A 19,449-nucleotide genomic window follows, 5' to 3' on the forward strand; every position below is an offset into this window, starting at 1 on the left:
TGCACCAGCACCTGTCAAACACGGCATCCAAGGCCGATCGCCCATATATGAAGACGCAGCTCTGAGGACAAGTCAGCACTTGAAGTACAGTAGCGTTATATAACTATTCAGCCGGGAATTCAATAGGCAGGCCATCGTCTATTAAACATAGATACTGTAAATGCAATGTGTGCGTATGCACGTGTATTGCATTTACAGTAAATGGTAAAGCTTTAGTGAACATTCAATCACACGAAAACAGGAGAGATGAGATTAGATATAGCATGTCATCAAATGCAGTCGGATAAAACCCTCACGCTGTGCTGTACATACAGCAGATGGCTTTTATATCTCTGCACTTTCAATAGAGATCTGCGTTGCATCAAAACTGACAAAAATTAGTGGGGAAAAGTAATATTCACAACAACAACAAAAAATAAGCGTGAAGATTGCATCACAGGATAGATGAGCACACAAATCACTGAGGGAATGTAGGAGAGGACAGCCCAAGATAAGCTGTTCTTCTCAAAACCACAACTCCATTATTAAACACGTTTTTATATTGTTCCCATGTGGATAAAATGTAATTTGCAAAACATTTTATGCAATGTTTTGCTCCCTTAGATGTATCCCGGTGGTCACTGAATGATGACGCCATGTGCTGCTGAGTATACGCAGTATGTATGAGCCTGGAATCAGGCCTGTATTTGATCTCCTTGGGGTGGGCCCCATAAAAGTATTCCAAATGGTTTTGATTGTCACTCAGACATCCTTAACAAAGCGGTCTGTCACGGAGCTTATACGCTAATGATAAACATTATTCCTGGTCAGAGTAGCACCCAAGTAATTGAAATCATCGGCTGTGTGTTTTTCATTCTACCCCTCATAAATTCATTCAATGTGACCGTGGATCGCAGTCTTTTTTCACTATCAAATCCAACATCTGCAGTATACCAACATGAATCACAGGGCATCAGCAGCAGCCTGTCCCACGGTAAACCCCATCCACTATGGGAAAAACAAAAAAATTAGATGATTACGTCTTTGGAAGTACGAGTGTTCATGGTCAGGGGTTAATTATGTGGCAGGCATAAACAACCAGTTCACTTCATTGCTGTCGATGACTGTAGAGGTCAAACAACTACTCCTTGCCCATAGAAAGATGTCAAGAGAACCAGCTTGCTTACCAACCATGTGTGGGTTCACTGGCTCTGTGACATGAAGACAGATAAGATGAGATGAAACTTCTCCAGGGGAAACTGTGCATGAGGGCTAAAATGAGTCCAGATGGAGAGATGTAACACGATGAGACATCTCCACATGAAAGCAAAATCTTGACTAACCTCCAATTGTGTGGCTTTCAGTGTCTTGGCAGAGGAAAAAGAGGGTTTTACCCAGATTTACCCAACGTCTGACTGCAATTTAATGAAGGAAGTGGGTGAGATGTAGGGGCAATACTGCTGGGACATTACCTTTAATTCTGCTAATTCACTTTGGGGGCTTTACAAGTTTGAGAGGATTACACGCTATTAGCAGGCATTTATTCCAATCATTTGTGTGGTTTATTTTGTTGTTTGGGGCCAGTTTAGGCTCTCTGGTGCTGCTGCATATATATAGTTAAGTCCAGCTGAAATAAAAATGCTTATTTTAGTGTAAATTACCTCTGTAAATACAATTTCCGCAGTTATCTTTTGAGGAAAACAATTTGTACCATAGATGGAGAACATGTGTATCCATTGTTTTCTTTTTCCTTTTCATAAATACTTTTAAAAATGCTTAAAAATATCTGTTTTCTGACTTTGGTTGATGTCAGTTCTCTAATGTCTTATTCTCTAACACGGAGTACTGCATAATTAATTGCACTCAGACAGGGTTTGAGCGTGCAGTGTGTAGGATTTGGCGACATCTAACAGTGAGTTCGCAGAGTTTGCAACCAACTGAAACTCCTCCTGTGTGCCATGCGTGAAGGAGAACTATGGCGGTCAATGCAAAAACGCAAATGACTCTAGAGCCAGTGTTTGTTTTTTCCCCATTCTGGGCTACTGCAGAAACATGGCGGCTGGCTCTGTGAAGAGGATACGCTCTGTATCCAGATATAAACGACTCATTCTGGTTACAAAGCACAATGCTTCTTATTTTCGGGTGATTAAACACGAAAGAAAACATACTTAATATTGTCACATTCAATTTCTGGCAATAGATCCCCCTAAATGCTACACACCGATGGAACTTCATCATTTTTCGCCTCATCTTTATGCCACATATACATCCTACGTTGTGCAAGGTTTGACACAATACTTTTACTGTTGAATGAGCTGGAAAGCGGATTCATCGGCTGTGTGTTTGTGTGGCTGTATCAGGTGCAGGCGCCGCAGAGGTCAGTGCAGTCCAGCGGAGAGGGCACATATACCAATCCCAGGTCTCCTCCTGCTCTCTAGACACACAAAAGCCAATTTAACATTCCCGACATATACCACTATTCATTGCTCTCATTATTGTCAGACTGAGACACTTTTAGATAGCAATATTGGAGCAAAGCCCGCTAGCGAGACATTCCAGTGGACCGATGAGAGTCTGAACAGAGTCTGATCAGATGTATTCTGGGCTTCATAGTGTCCGGAGGTATCGTCCGAGGCAAGAGGTAAGGAAGATGGTGATGATGTTAATAATGATAAGAGTATATTATATGGTATTAATCATTTTATTCACACTAATTGTAATATGTCTCACAACAATTACCAATTCATTTATAAAATTGCATTATATTCATTAATAAAGAAATTAGTGTGATTGATGATTGGCATAATGAAATATGCAGCTGTGCAATATAATGCACTGTATTAGCCCGTCATCATTTGCTACATCATTTGCCTGGTGTTACTGACCAATGGCCAATTGTATTTTGTCCACCACTGTATGTGCAGCAGGTGAACAAAACATCAAAACCTTGTTGTTGTATATTGTTACAATCTAATGTAATAACACCAAATACAGTACAAGGGAAATCAACATCATCCTGGCTCAGTTTCAACAAAAAGAACATTATCACCTTCACAAGTAGTATTATTGGAGAGGCAGTGTGTTGTATATTAAATTATACGCCTTTTAGTTTGATTGTCTCCCTCCGCTGTGGACATCTTCACACAAACTGGCTTGTTAAATCCATTATAACCAAGATGGCGTCATTCCCATTAAACTAAAGACATCAGTTGCAAATGTTGTTAATTTGCAGAATGGAAGAATCTGACTATTAGGGGAACTCCTTGGATGCATGCCTGTAACTGTGTTGCGTGAACAGAAACACTGAATTAATTTACCTGACCACTAGGCCTGCTCATATTTCTCTGTTACACCCTCCTCTCTCTCTTTCTTTCACAGTTTCTGTCCCTCCAATCCTCTCCTCGCGTCTCATCACCTCTCTTCTCTATTTTATGTTGGCCGACTTAACTGCATTCTCTGAAGTAATCCCTTTTCTCCCACCTGAGTTACTGGCAATACACCACTTTTAAAGTCTTCCGTTTCCTGCGCTTCTCATAAAAGGAAAGGAAATCGTAAGATGGGCTTGTTGTGTTTTCCCCTCTCTGTGGTATGTTGTGCTCCCGGCTATTTGAGTGCAGCTTGCCCATTTGGCTCACCTTTGTACTTGGACCTACAGTACTGGTGGCAACAAAGCAGGATATGAACCTACAGGGTAACAGCAACATCACTTCTCTAAGTGGTGTGATTACAGCGGTAATATAACAGTGAATTGTGCTGTGTGCAGAATGACCTGCAGATTTTTTATGGTTTGTGGTGCTGTTGTATAATAGTGCCCTGTGCCTCTCTCCCGCCAGCGCCCATCAAGGTTTAGCAGGTATGGCTAATGAGTGGATGTACATTAATGTTTTATATATACTTCTTTGACATTTGAAGTACTAGTCTCTAGAGCAGGGGTCTCAAATTCCCGGCCCGCGGGCCGAATCCAGCCCCCCACGTCATTTTATGTGGCCCGCGAATCCGCCAGCAAATAAATAAATAAAAATCTGTCAAAAGAGTCATAATTCTGAGAAAGAAAGTCAAACTTATGAGATAGAAAGTCAAAAAGACGAGATAGAAAGTCATAATTCTGAGAAAGAAAGTCAAAATGATGAGATAGAAAGTCAAAATTATGAGATAGAAAGTCAAAAAGATGAGATTGAAAATCAAAAATATGAGATTGAAAGTCAAAATTATGAGATTGACAGTCAAAATTATGAGATTGAAAGTCAGAATTATGAGATTGAAAATCAAAATTATGAGATTGAAAGTCAGAATTATGAGATTGAAAGTCAAAATTATGAAACAAAGTAAAAATTATGAGATACTTAAACAGGTAGAAGCAGCTCTTTGGCTGGTTACTGTACATTTAACATGGAAATGTATTGTGAGCACATTGAAGACTCCTTTAAACTGTGAATGCAGAGATTTATTTAACAATATGTTACGAGTAGTTACATTTACAACCGGCCCTTTGTGGGCGACCATGATGTTGATGTGGCCCGGAGTGAAAATGAGTTTGAGACCCCTGCTCTAGAGGGTGTGCTTTTCACGTTCACATTTTTTCACATATCCCTTTGTACAAATGACTCTTCTGTGAATTGCATTAATGTGGTTTTATATGGCCTGCTGTACCGTTGGTTAATAACTAGATTAGTATTAGTATAGTAACAATTACAAAAGCTGGGAAGGTGAATTGTTGAATGTGGATTGTTGTTCTATAAGGCAGGCTCTAGTTGTCATTTTTTCAGGTTAACGGTTCTTCACAGGATCGTACACATAATCTCCCTTAATTGCATTAAACTCCCATAATTGAGATGTTTCCTTCTGACAAGTGCTTGTTTTTTCATCTCTATGCTAATTGTGTGTTGTCAGTAGGAGGCATGTTGCCATGCTGGCTGTTTTGGGATTTGCCACTGTAACACATTGTCCTGTACCAGCTCATCATGGCACAGTTAAAGCCGAGGCCAGAGCATTAGAAGGATTACAGGTGAACATGAGGAAACTGGTTAATGGGGAGCATTATTCTGTGTCACATTTAAAACATGAAAGGTTCTGGAGTCAGCTATGGAGAAGTACAATAACTACTGATTACTGTATGTTGTGCAGCTGCTTATTGCAAGCACTTAGAATGTTGCAATAATCCCAGAAAGACTCAAATCCAACCCGTTAATGACAGAGTCTTTGAGTGATTGGCTCTCTTAAATGCAACAATAAGGCTAGATTTAGATTGTGACAATCGTGAACATTTTTTAACCAATTTTCATGATGCAGGATAACCACCGCTTCCCCCGACTTATCTTAAATAAAGTGCTGGAAGTATCAAAAAAGCTGAAACTGGTAGAATAGATATCCGCACACTTAAATATATGCGAGAACACTTTATTTTTAGCTTTTCATGAAATAAAATAAAATAACAGATCATATTTTTCTGATTTAATATTCTTTTATTTAATTTTATTTCCTCTCTCTAAGCTTAAGATTTCCTCCGTCCATTTGTGTGCAGTGCATTTCTCTGTTTGTCTCATATAGATTGAATCTCCACAAGTCAAAGCACATGGACTCAACTGCATGGTCCCCAGCTGACTGTATCGAAATGTAGATTCAATCAAGATGCAATTTTGGGGAGAAGCAATTAACCTGTGCAACTAACCTGCCGCACCAGATGGTTCGTTACATAGAACCGAGCGTCATTGGAAACTGTTTGTAAAAGGGCAGGCACTGTAAAAAAAACAAACAGATTTGGCAGGTAGTTAGACCAGGGGTGTCAAACTCATTTCCACTCTGGGCCACATCAGCATCACGGTCGCCCTCAAAGGGCCGGTTGTAACTGTAAGACTGTATAACTAACTTCTCCCTAACATATTGTTAAATGACTCTCTCTGCATTTGATTATTGTTTATTCAAGTGTAAACATATTGTACATGCAGTTATATGAATGTAAAATCATATTTAAACACATTTCTGTTGTTATAACATAAATCATTTTAATTGAGGGTTAAGAAACCCACATGACTATCAAAGATCAAACTATTAAAGAAAATAACAAAGACAAATATCAAACACAAGTTATTACATTAACTTTGTTCAAAGCTGTTTGTGTCACCTCTCTGCATCACTCATGTTCCTCCCTGTCGTCGTCCTGTGCATGGCAGCTACATCCAAGAGCTGCTCACTGAGAGTCAGGTCTGATGAACATGGATAGATGCTCTGTATCCGTGTTGTCTGTGCTTTCATCAACAGATAATGAAGAAGACGAGTACCTGCTCGTCTCTTAGCTAGCTGTGTTGTTAGATTGCTGCTAGTTCATGAACTCGGTCTGCGATGGTGTTTCTTCACAAACTGACATTTGTAAAAGTCTGTATCTGGCCGGAGCTCTGCTCACATACCTTTAGCATGCACTGGGCTGTAGCTGTGTAAATATATTCTGCTGTGATTGCAGTCTGCCTTTTAATTCTTGGACAGTTTGATGTTTTTCTTGGAGGCTAAATTTAGCTCCGTGTTTGGTGTCAAAATGCCGACGTGAATTGTTCATCACCGACACGCCTCATAACACAGAAGACAGACCTGTTTTTCTCCTTGAAGCACAAACATGTATTCACTTTCCCATCTTTCATTACATTTTCTTCCCTCTGCATCAATTTTTGTCTTCGTGGACATTTTGGGATTATTTGTCGATCTTTTTCAATCGTTGGAAAACCTCTTTTCGGGCTGTTGCCTCTCCTGTCTACCTGTTGTGATAATGTTAATGTCGGTACACAGACAACATGCTATCTCATAATTTCAACTTTCTATCTCATAATTTCGACCATGGGGATACTTTTATTTTCAAGTCTAACTTTTAATTATTTTTCTAAAAAAAAAAAAAAATCATTTTTTTCTTCTTTTTTTTTTCTTTCTTTGCTGGTGGATTCGTGGGCCACATAAAATGACGTGGCGGGCCGGATTCGGCCCGCGGGCCTTGAGTTTGACACATGTGAGTTAGACGAACTATCTGTCAACCAAACTATTGTTGAAGCCAGTTGGCAGAATAGCGAAAACATCTTTTCCATCGGGAAAAGCTTTTCAGTGTCATTGTCATTCAATGAAGAACAATGTGCAACAACTGCATATCGGAACTTGAATGGCTTCATGAAATTATTTTGTAAATGTCTTGAGAAACAGATGCTAGAAAACAGCTTGGGTCGACACTTATGCATGCACCAACAGACAAATGGAAAAACACAAAAACAAGGCAACACTTACAATAAATGTCAAATATACAAATCTTCACAGCTTGACAGGCAAAATAATTTCACTTCTCGCTGTTAGAATTCACATGTTCGATTATAATTAAAGATGAGTGGCCCCTGCAGTTTGAGTTTGATCTACCTACTTTGCGTGTAGCAGAGCTGTGTGTTGATGCAAGCTGTCTTTTGAGAGTAGTGATTTTAATGCCAACTGTGAAAAGTCAGGCTCCATCACAAAACAATATGCTGGCTTGTAAAACAGTTTTATTCAATCTCCCTAAGAATGGAGCTCTATAAATATACAAGTTGGGACGCATCACATTCGGATGGTCTGTGTTTATTTCATGTGCAGTAAATGTGTTCTATCACCTGCTGTTTTTCACTAAACTGGCTGCGTAATACAGGATTAACAAATTACAGGGCTTCTCTATCATCAGCTACATCTGAAGCAGGATGTAACCGCCATATTAAGAGACACAGCAGGCCTGGTCTTGAGAGTGCTGGCTGGGTGCTCATGAAATAAAAACAGTGTTAGGTGATAATCAAGAATATAAATAGAGTATATACTGCATAGAGAGGATTATTCACGTCCAGACAGCCGCAAAACATCTCCTTATGAATTCCAAGACGAATGAAAATGAAATGTGTTTCAAGTTCAGCCTGCACAACATTTGATAGTTCTACAGTTCAATTTCATTATTTCACTCTATTCATATATGATTCTTGTGCTTTGCTGTCGATGAAAGATGCTGCTGCTTCCAGTCACAGTACCTCAGTGACCATTATGTGTGAAGACTGTATTTCTCTGCAGCATACAGGACATTCACCGAAAAACAATATATTTTGAGATGTTACAAATGTGCTCATGTGACTATTATATATATTATAGATACAATCTCAGGGAGATGAAGGACTGTGAAAGACTTAGTTTTATCATGTTTCACTTTGTTCTCAAGCCTACGGTAGTTACATATCCGTGAAGCCAAAATGTAGTCACAGACGACTCATGGTATGTTTTTAGAGGATTAAAAGTGTGGGCAAGTTTGGAAATCATGAGAAGATTGTTCAAAAGTTCACCTCCTTTCCTCTCCCACTGTTATCATTTTTCCCTTAACTGTAGCTGTAACAGGACAGAGTGCTAATGAGTGGGATGGGTGTGGTTGTGGGTCTGTCACCTTCTGTAATTAGATGATGAATCAATTAGAGAAGATCATATTGCAGAGAGCAATTACAGTGCAACGACGGCTGTACAAAAGATGATAATTCTGTGGCAATGTTGCATATCTACAGTCTGTTTTGCTCTTCTATGTTTCTGTGATACTTTAATGGAGAGACGGAGGATATTTACCAAGCCTATCGCAAAATAACTGTCAGTGGTTAAATACACTGAAAATGTATTTAATTATTTAAACTGCAAAGAACGTACACGAGGTTACTTATGTGTTCTAGTATTAGTGGTATTCAGCGGAGCTATTTGATTTATTAGTTCCAAGAAACCGGTGTCTTTGTGAGAGCTTCTATGGGCAGACTCAATTTAATAACACATTGAGAAGATTCAATATACGCTCCCTACCAGTGCATTCCAATGACAGTGAGGTCTTTTTAATTGCCGATGTCTGCTTCAAATGTATGAATGCACCTTTCCTTTTGTGTTGTGGCTCTTCCAGATATCAACGAATGCGAAAGGGACCCATGCAAGAACGGAGGCATTTGCACAGATCTGGTTGCCAACTATTCCTGCGAATGCCCAGGGGAGTACATGGGGAGGAACTGTCAATACAGTAAGTGCTCATGTTTCTCTTTCAATTTGTTTTCTTCTTTTAAATCTTTGACAGCTATCCATGGATTCTTAACAGCACACACACCAGACAGTTTGCTCAACACATTTTAAGTGGATAGTGTGCCGACCTTTGATGACAACTTTTTTTAAGGTTATGCAAGGTTGGTAAGCTTTGAGGACATCCTTTGTTTTTTGGGTACATTTTATAATAGCCATTGTTGTTATTATGTGCTCAGTGTGCACTGTTGTAGTTCAAAAAAGAAAACTACGTGTTTCAGTGAAATTAAGCCACAGAGAAGGAAAGAAGGCGTTTTCAACGGTTGACAGTGGAAAAGCACTGTATCTTATCTTATCTGTATATTTTTGGATATGGCTAGCGCAGCATGATCATTTACTATTTATAAAGTACGGAGGAGGATTAGCGCATCATGTGAAAAAAATATTTGAGTTTAAGGTGAGAATTTTGAGCAAAAGAAGGAGAGTCGAGTTTTTTTTCACATGTGGCTTTAATCTTCTTTTGTGCTAAAGTCTTCACACGCCACACAATGTCCATGACTTCTGAATTAAAGGCAAATAAGCAAATGCAATTCATACATAGCCCATATTTAAACTTTATCAACTTTTAAAAAATTAAATCCAAACTTCTCCTCATATCATTTTAAATGTTGCATGTTCAGACAAAAACACAATGAACCCTGAAAAAAAATCGGAACACTTGAATGCTGAGAAGTCAAGGCCACTTTGTGCTCGCAAGCCCTCATTTCATTCTTCTGCCCAGTGGCTGTGTAAGGCAAGGCAAGGCAAGTTTATTTGTAGAGCACATTTCAACAACAAGGTAATTCAAAGTGCTTCACATAAAACCATTAAAAGCATCAAAACATAAGGAAAAAGAAAAGGAGATTTCAAAACAATTAAGAACATTCATTAACACATTAAAAAACAGTGTAAGAAATAAAATAAAGTAGTAAAATGCAGAAATGCAGGAAGTTGATTAATACATGAATTGAATGTGGTTCAATTAAAGGCAGCAGCAAACAGAAAGGTCTTCAATCTTGATTTATATGAGCTGAGGGTCTCAGCAGACCTGCAGCTTTCTGGGACTTTGTTCCAGATATGTGGAGCAGAAAAACTGTTTAGTTCTGACTCTGGGAACAGAAAGTAGACCGGTCCCAGACGACCTGAGGGGTCGGGATGGTTCATAAGGTAGCAGCAGGTCAGAGATGTATTTTGGCCCTAAACCATTCAGTGCTTTGTAAACCAACAGCATATATTCTTCAGGTGATAGTCGGCTGATTTTGTAATTGTCTTGATATGGCTGTTCAGGTTGAGGTCTGAATCCATAACTACACCGAGATTTCTGGCTTGGTTTGTGGGTTTTAACATCAGTGATTGAAGCTGAGCGGTGTAGAATGAGAGAGAGCTTTCGTCTTATCACAAGTAGCCGGAGAGCTTCCTGTAAAGTGCCCTTGTGTGTTTATTATGCTATTGTGGGGATTTGGTCTGCTCACTCTATAGCAGCGGTTCCCAAACTTTTTAGGCCACGCACCCCCTTCTACATCCCGACCGGGTTCACGCACCCCCCCCCCCCCCACACACACACACACCTTAAAAAAAAAAAGCAACAGAGCCGCATAAAAATCGGACGAATGAGAGAACAGTTTGCTCGCGCGTGGCGTTTGTTTACAAGATAAAAAAAACACAAAAACTCTTCCTGCACCGTGCCTTCGAAAAGGTAACGGACGTAACGTTACGAAGGTAACGGACGATTGGCCAGATTGGCCACATCTGTAGGCTCGTCTACTTGCAGAGAGTAAAACTCACTCTTCTTCACGCGACCGACCAATGTAGCCAGGATGTCTTCGGACAAAGCATCGATGCGCGCGACACAGTGTTGTTGGACACCGGGATCACGTCCAACTTTTTCGCTTCTCTCTCTCCAATCATACATTCCACCATCTCTTTAACATTTTTCTTCGGCAGAAATGCGCTCATCCACGCACGGGAACAACACCGAGTTGTAATATAAACCTCCATAACACCCCGCCACTCTCGGCTCATACCTCCCCAGCAACGAGGCACATCACCCGGTCACAATACCTCCAGAATGTCCCCCGGGTGAAATCCGGGACTTGGTTTTATGGTTCCGAGTGGCGCGCGCTCACTCGTTGGCGCTGGGACGCGAGGTCTCCAGCCGTCCCCGCCGTGAGGCACCCGATCGTCAGGAACAGGCCGCGGGTCAATAACTTGTGGGTGGCGGGGTAGAGGCGAGGCAGATCACAGAAAAATAATAAAGACTAGAGTACAGCAAAGATATGTTGATGAGAAGCGTATTTGTAGGTCAAACACAAACGTAATCAGGGAGAAAATACGTTCGTGGTAAAACGTAATTGAGAATGCATTTTAGTTTTGGGGGAACGTAATTTTTAGGAGATAGGACTGCACCGCCATTACATTTTTCCTCTCGCGCACCCCCTAGAGGCAGCTCGCGCACCCCCAGGGGTGCGCGCACCCCACTTTGGGAATCCCTGCTCTATAGGAACATATTAGGATTAATGTAGCAGTGGACCCGGAGCCCTGAGCCACCCCTGCACTGCTACTTACAAATTAATTTATCAGATTTTCTTATGTTCACCACAGTTGCTTGACAACATACTCAGGAATTTTCAAGAACAAGTCTGCATCGGAAAGAGAGACATTTCGGAAGTGGCTGTAGTTGTTTTATGGATTGAATAACTGAAGGCAGAGGGTAATTTGTGTACAGAGAGGAGTTAAGAGGCAAAGCCTGATTGATAAGGTTGGTGTAGTGAGTGAAGAACTCACGGAGAATGATTTAGTCTTACTGACTGAACATATGCTGAGCTCCATTATTTGTTTAATGGCGCTCATTTCCATTTTCTCATATAAACTCTATATTTGTACAGCATATTAAACAGCCATTAAGTCAGCCAGCCAAAGTGGCAGCGCGATCTTTAAGTATTGTGGTTTGTTTTGGGTCTGTACTTGTGCACATTCGATTTGAAATAAAACAATGACCATGAGGTGCACGTGCAGACCCTCTGCTTTAATTTGATGATGTTTACAACCAAAAAAGATCTCAGTGTGTCTTTGAGTGCGTAAAGGGAAATAACACTGTTCAATCAATATAGATGTAAACAACCCAAAACACTCCTAAAGTTAATCGTCTGCACTGTTACCTTGTTCACACATCTATCATGAAATGTATAACAGAAGCCTTCTCTCTCTCCCCCCTATTTCTAGACTACCCTCTTTCAGATAAAGGCAAAAATCCCCAAAAAGATTGCTGAATGGTAAAAAAAAATGTAAACAGAGTTCCAAAAAAGTTGTGACATCACTTGAGTTATTTTTCTCAGATTTGGCAAAGCTTCCCCAGAGACCCAGAGGACGTCTTTCTCACAAGCATGTTACTTGTGATGAGTCAATTGGTTTCCATGTGTAAACGTGGTGGAATTCCTCTCTAATTCTGCCTTTGCTGTTGAAATGCATTATTTGTTGAATATGTCGCAGCTTTATTATCAGAAATACAGTCTGTGTGGTCCCCAATAAATATGACATTGATAGAAAAAGGCAGAATGCCTGGCATCTACTTTTATCCAAGGACTCGTCATCTCTTCTGACTTGTTCCTTCAACCCACGCTGTGTGAGTGGGCAAGTACTGCACACACATTGGCTGTTGCAGATTAAGCAGCTGTACCTTTTCGGCCATACCAGAAACGAGTGATGTCATGACAGCAGTGAGCTTTTGGCCATTGTCTGTCTGTTCGGTGATTACCCGATTTTGCTGAAATAATTGCAGCGCCTTCAGTCGTGATTCCCACGATCCGATGGCAAGCCAGTAGTGCGAAAACGGATCGTGTCTGTCGCTTGCCAACATGAATCCCGGTAAAATATACAAGAAGGCATACAAATACAGGGTGATAACACTTGGCACAAATTTGGGATTGTTACGGCCGTATTCGTCCAGGGACATTCACATTTTCCGACACTAATATGGGTTAAATGGTCGGTTAAAGATCCAATATTGAGGAAAGGTGAGGTTTGTTCAGGGTCGGAGAAGATTATAGAACAATCTGCCTTGTAACTGTTTATTTACGTTATGGGTTGTGAAAAACTGATATTTATCAGCCATCATATATCCTTATACATTTAAAAAGAAAAAAATCAAATATCAGTATCTGCATCAAACATCCCGTATTGGTCGGCCTATAACTTTTGAATAATTTACTCTTTTGCACCTGTGGAACCTCGATTATACAGTTTGGCTGAAATCAGTTTATTCTTCTTTTCCTCATCCCCTCTTTCCACCGCATGCTCATTAGTGTTAGTATGTTTACATTCATTTCAGTGGGGCTCTAATTAGTTTAGGCTGTAGGTAGGGCTTGTGGGAGATGGATTCAGCTGTCACATCTCCCGTAGTGCTGGTGTTAGTGATGTGTGCTGTCGCAGAGCTGATGTATGCTCAGGGGCCAGCAGGCCAAGGCCCGGGGGCCGGCTGCCTCTGCTGCTCTGACGGACGACTGGCAGGCAGCTCGTTAAGAGAGGCCCTTCATTGACACAAGGTGAGAAGGACTGCAACTTTGCAAGTGTCTTGCAACAACATCCACATAGAATACTTTACAAGAGATCTGCCGAAGAGGTGCAACAGCTAGACAAATATGATACTGTGTTGACGCAACCTTGCTTCTGGGGCCCTTCACCTCAGGTCGTAATGAGGAAACATAGATTCTCTTTCCAGTTAAATCCGCGTGATATACCATCTGTTGCAAGGCTAGAACAGCATATGTAAGTCCACAGGGTCCCAAATGAATTGAAAGTCGGTATTCATGAAGGATGTTGTGTTGCTCTTAGTATTGATTTGCACTCTCTACTTTCTTTACATTTGGTGAGGAGTTATCACCCTCGAGTCAATTAACAGCCCTTAGCCTGCCATAGACATGCCTAATTACTCAAAGCAAATGTTGAGCCCCTGACTTTACACAGTACAGCCTTGCAGAGGTGTTGCCATGGCTGTAGACCCGTAGTCTTTTTTTTCTTGAATGAGGAAAGATATTTAATGCATTGTGTCATTTTAGGGGGACACTTGTTCAACTTCCTGTAAAACCTAAAGACATGTTCCTCTCACTTCAGGTTTGGGATCTGAGCATGAAAACATACCCAATATGTTTTTCATATCATTTCACAGTTTTCGACAATTATTTAATGGGATAAATCAAGTCTAATCAATTTGAATTTTGAGATATCTCGCTGATGGACAGATCTTATCGGAGAGCTGTTAAGCAGAGACTGACGCGAATACACACAGATATGAATTGTCTCTAAATTACTACGATTAGGCTTAGAGTGCTAAAATGCAACATTTGTTACTCTTTATCCAACACCATTGAAATAGTGTCTGAGCCGTGGGTTTAGTCTGGTTTACCGTGTCTCAAAATGAAGGCTTTATGTTCTTTCTAAGACTTGTTAAAAGTACTGAATACAGTTCATCCATCAGGTCAGAAAATAAGAATCTTCTTTCAGCTTCAGCAGTAGGCTACCGCATCCACCTACACCATCCTTTCAGTGATTTACCATAGTGGAATATATAAACACATCTATCTCAGTACAAACGCACTCAAACGACATACTCTTTGCTCTCTCCCAGCCTCCAGTCCACCCCCCAAGGACTGTCCTCAGGCATTACTCACTGTCTCCCTTCCTCACTGTTGCAGAGAGCCCCACTGTTTTAGCAGATGGATAAGTCGTGCTAGGGTTGCTTTCATTGTTCCATTCTCCTCTGACTCTTTCTTCTGCCAGTTTCATTGTCTGCAGGAATGTGTGTGTGCCTCGTCTGTCTGTTGGGTTCAAAATGCTTAGCTGTTTTGCTTAAGTGGAGAAGGTATCACAGCCCTCGGGTGACCCCTGCTCCAGGCTTCCCCTGAAGGCTGGTTTACACCGACACCAACAGTTCAGTTGGCATGAGTGAGCAGTGCCTCTGGCAGGACTTTGCACTTGATATTTCCTCATTCTTTTTGGACAAGTTCCCTCAGCTTTCCCAACACTTGCTGTTTTAAGGTCCATAAAAACACAGGTCCTAAACACAGCCATTACCATCTGTGCAGACACGCTAATAGTAAGGGCGACTGTGGCTCTGGTAGAGTCCTAGGGGAGGACACTTAACCCCCGCTCCCGTAAGCTGTGCCTGCGGTGTGTGAATGTTGTATGAATGTTAGTTAGTCCTGATGGGCAGGTGGCACCTTGCATGGTGCCATCAGCGTATGAATGGGTGAATGACATGTAGTGTTCAAGCGCCTTGAGTGGGCGGAAGACCAGAAAAGCACTAGACAAGTACAAATCCATTTACCATTTACCATGTTCACAAAGAGAAACAAAATACATTCGGCGTGTCCTCTGTTGTATTATTCTAACCACTTTGATCCCTGTTGTAAACACAAAGAGCAGAGTAGGAGGACGACCTCCTGCATCATTTCCATAGCATGCAATTGTCTGTAAACAAATTAAATACAGCATCAGCCAAGATCTTTTCTTCTCTGTTAAACAAAACCATCATTCCATTCACAACATAAGTTTGCAAAACATAAGTGAAAAAGGCAGACTGTATTACTGCTGTCGCATTTATGTGTTTACTGATGTCACACAACAAGAAAGGCAGAAATAAATTCCATTTGCTGCACACTTGAGGTTTTTGTTGAATCTTATGACTTTAAACTCTGATAGAGAATTGCATGTCCCAAACTGCAATTCCAGGTAGTTTCTCTGTGCAGCACACACACCCAGTGAACTCCTATGTACTGTAGAATATTTAGCCAATGTTAGCTGGTCTTCACTGGGGCCTATCTTCAGCATATTTTGCAATGGGTGTTCATATTTGAATTGATGAATTTGTGACGTACTGTCAAGCCACTTTACCTCAAATAGTAAATAATAATGTAGTTGTTGAGAATGTGGTAGCTCTAGAACTGTACAATAGTCATATAATTGCAAATCATGATAATTAGGAAAGGTACTTTTAAACAAAATATGCTCAGCTATACATTCTTGCATTTATGTCAACTATGCTTGACTTAGAGACTAATTAAAACTGGAACATCTGTCACAACTAACACAGCACATCTTAGTGATGCTGATTATGTTTGAGAGGCACTCTGGGCTAGAAGAAATATAACGATGCGGGGGTCTCATCTCTCAGCTGTTTGGTTTTCCTTCAAATTGCACAGCATTGGAAACCAATTTTTAGGATTATTCTATAATAAGTTGCATACAATTGACAGGTTGAATGATATCCAATGGAGAGACAATCTCACTGAAAATCTCAGTTCGACAACACTATCACACGATCTATTAAGGCTGAAGGATTCTGAGGACCTGCATTCACATCTAATTCTCTTTTGATGGTGATTCACCGCAGATGTTTGGAACAAATATTAAAGCTCAGTTGAACTGTTACTGTTGGGTGTGTACACACATGGGTCATCTTAAACTATATAAACTATATGCATGCATATCCCATCTTAATTCAATTAATCCTGAGCTGAGTTTTGATAAAACAGCAGATGCTTTCACAGTGTGTTTTACGATTCATTTAATCCAATAAAATTGTATATTATTTTATGTCCGATATTTCTCAAACATATACAGTATGGATTCATAAACCCTTATCATCAGTTTCTTCATTGCGTTTTGTTTCTCATGTCTTTTCTGTTAGTATTTTATTTCTCAAAAGGCTCTTTTTTTATGGAAACACAAAGAAGTACTTGTTTAGCAGCACAATAAACTGCCAGAACTCCTTTCACCACAGTTATGCATGTCTATTAAAATGCCCTTGATGTGTCTGGATATACCAATAAGGATTAAGAGGGAAAACAAGTTGCTTACAGAAGAAAGCTTGGTGTTTTTGTCTGAAGATATTGTTGTCATGCCTCCCCACTGCAGCCTGTAGGACGTCTGAAGCTGTTACAAAGCTTGTTGACTTTGGGGATGATGCGCTGTCCAGAAGTGGCAGCAGCTACTTGGGAGGAATCCTCAGGGCTAGGGTTGCTGATGGAAGAGATGAAGGAGCAACCTGTTAGCCCCTCGGATATGGACAGCATGAAGGCAGATACGAGTCCTCTTGATGGTCTGCCATGACTCAAAAGGGTTTCACCATGATGGAAACTAACAAATTCGTGGTGCACAAATCTATGAGAACCTTAAAGGCAAGGTCTCAGCAGGAGGTCATCACTAAAACAAAGGGGGAAGGAAATGTGGCAGTTTTAATGACCATGTGTGATACTGTACACGTAGACGAGACTGAGGTTTTCATCTCGAAGACAAACAAGGATGTTGACTCTGATGTGGAGACAGTGAAGTAAAAAATGAAGAAATATATGGAGGACAAAAACACCGACATAAAATGCGGCCTTGGTGGTGTTTTTAGTAATGTATATGCATTGCACACGCTCAGTTTCTGAGTGCTGAAATGACATGATCAGACTCATCTGTCTCTTTCTCCCTCTCTTCGCTCAGGATGCTCTGGACCACTGGGCATGGAGGGCGGTATAATCTCCAACCAACAGATAACAGCCTCTTCCACCCACCGCGCTCTCTTCGGCTTGCAGAAGTGGTACCCGTACTTCTCCCGCCTCAACAAGAAGGGCCTGGTGAATGCCTGGACTGCTGCCGAAAATGACAGATGGCCGTGGATCCAGGTAACGCACAGTCAAAGGACCGGACACACACAGAGCAGGGCCAGACACAAGTGAATGAGCACATTGTCTACATTATAGATACGCTTCATTCTCTTGTTTGTTGTGGCTTTAGACTGTTAGATGTAAGCTAATCACTTGTTTGTAGTTGATGTTTAGAATAAAATGTGAACAGTTAATTCCTTGGTAGAACAGATGTAGGTGTAATCACGGGTGATGAACAATGTGACGGGGCGTAGCTGTTTTCAGCTAGTGGCTGTTGCGTCCGTGGTGATGATTTGAGTTACTCAGCTCTGCCGTCTCCAGTTTTTACTTGTAGTCGTGACATGCTCCCTGTTGTAAAGTAACTGCATTGGCACTTGCTGTATTTTGTGTCACAATAGAAGTTGTGTTGTCATTACTCAATGCCACCCTGCTTTCTTTTAGTTATGTCTTGTATACATTTTGATCAGAAAATCTCTCTGCTGTCAAGAGAAATATTTGATATATAATTGTGCACAACAATCAGCACTAATATTTATTCAGTCATTTATTTTATTTGTTAGTCATTTTCCTGTTACCCACAAACAATATTGAATCCAGCACAACAATTCAGTCCTTCCGTTTGACATTTAGTAAAGACCTCAGAATGGTTATATGACAACCTAAGGGTGCTCATAAAAAAGTGAAAGTAATTCATCATTAAGGTCGCTGATTGATTAAACTATCATATAAATAAGATTTTGTTGGCTGCGTTACATTTCTCTTACTCTTGAGTCACTTCTGTGACGACAGAAATGCTGACAGCAACCTTTTGAAGGAGGCCGTTATCAGATATATGACACACGGACAGTGAACCGTGAACAAAATGTAATGGGAAAACATACTACAGTGTGACAGCGTGATGGAGAAAGCGAAGCTGCACCTAACAACACGAGAATAGTATCACAGGGCAAAAGTTGATGTGTAAAAGAAGGAAAAAGAGCGAGAGAGCGTCAAAGAAACAGCCCGACATGAGTGAGAGAAAAGAAGCCCGGCACATGGAGAGGCTGAGGAGAGCGCGACATAAAACATTCAGGCGGTTTGTTTGACTATAATAATGCCACGTGGGATGTTGTGCAGGATGCTGAAGGCATTGTGTGTTTCTACAGAGGGCCTGGATAATTGGGACGTGGGAACAGAGGTGTGCGGTCAAGTCTGTGTTTTGGGATTATGTTCAGGAGGCGAGCCTGTGCTTTTGTAGTGCAGAGTGACGTGGCGTGACTGCGTTTGCATGTCTGTCATGTGAAACAGGTTACACTGACGGATGACAACTCCATCAGGATAGGGATCAGATTGGTCTGGCTGTTCGTAAGGTTTTCTCTGGTGCAGCATGTGTTTTTGGAAGTCAGCCTGTGTCTGCTCTTTCAAATCAAACACAGAGCCAACATACTTTGAATACTACATCATAGAAGTGCAAACAAAGCATGTGTTCACTGTACATATTTAGTTTGTATTCATGTTGTTTCGTGTCTTTGTGAATTGAGCTTGCTACTGTTCACACATTTTTGTACTGTCAGAATATCAGTTTTCCACAGCTTCGCCACGACTAGCTCACACATAAAATTGCATTTGAACACTCAAGGGAAATATGCTGCAGGTCTGGCCAATCTCAGCAAAATATAGCTCCAGCCGGCTGCGTTGGAAGAATGAAACAATTCAAATCACTTGCGAAGGTTTAGAGGGTCTGTACATAATGTATTGCAAGGTAAACCGTTAATGAGCTATG

The 19,449-nt window shown here is 40.9% G+C and overlaps 1 protein-coding gene across 1 annotated transcript in view; it reads left to right on the forward strand.

Annotated features, from left to right (window-relative positions):
• Window positions 1-19,449, forward strand: part of edil3a (EGF-like repeats and discoidin I-like domains 3a) — a 105,951-nt gene that overhangs the window by 51,090 nt on the left and 35,412 nt on the right. The window contains exons 4-5 of the mRNA XM_079271016.1: window positions 8,891-9,004; window positions 17,524-17,705. Coding sequence (XP_079127142.1) covers window positions 8,891-9,004; window positions 17,524-17,705 — 296 coding nt within the window. The remainder of the gene's footprint in view (window positions 1-8,890; window positions 9,005-17,523; window positions 17,706-19,449) is intronic.

This window comes from Melanostigma gelatinosum (assembly GCF_949748355.1).
Source record: "Melanostigma gelatinosum genome assembly, chromosome: 6".
Classification (NCBI taxonomy): domain Eukaryota; kingdom Metazoa; phylum Chordata; class Actinopteri; order Perciformes; family Zoarcidae; genus Melanostigma; species Melanostigma gelatinosum.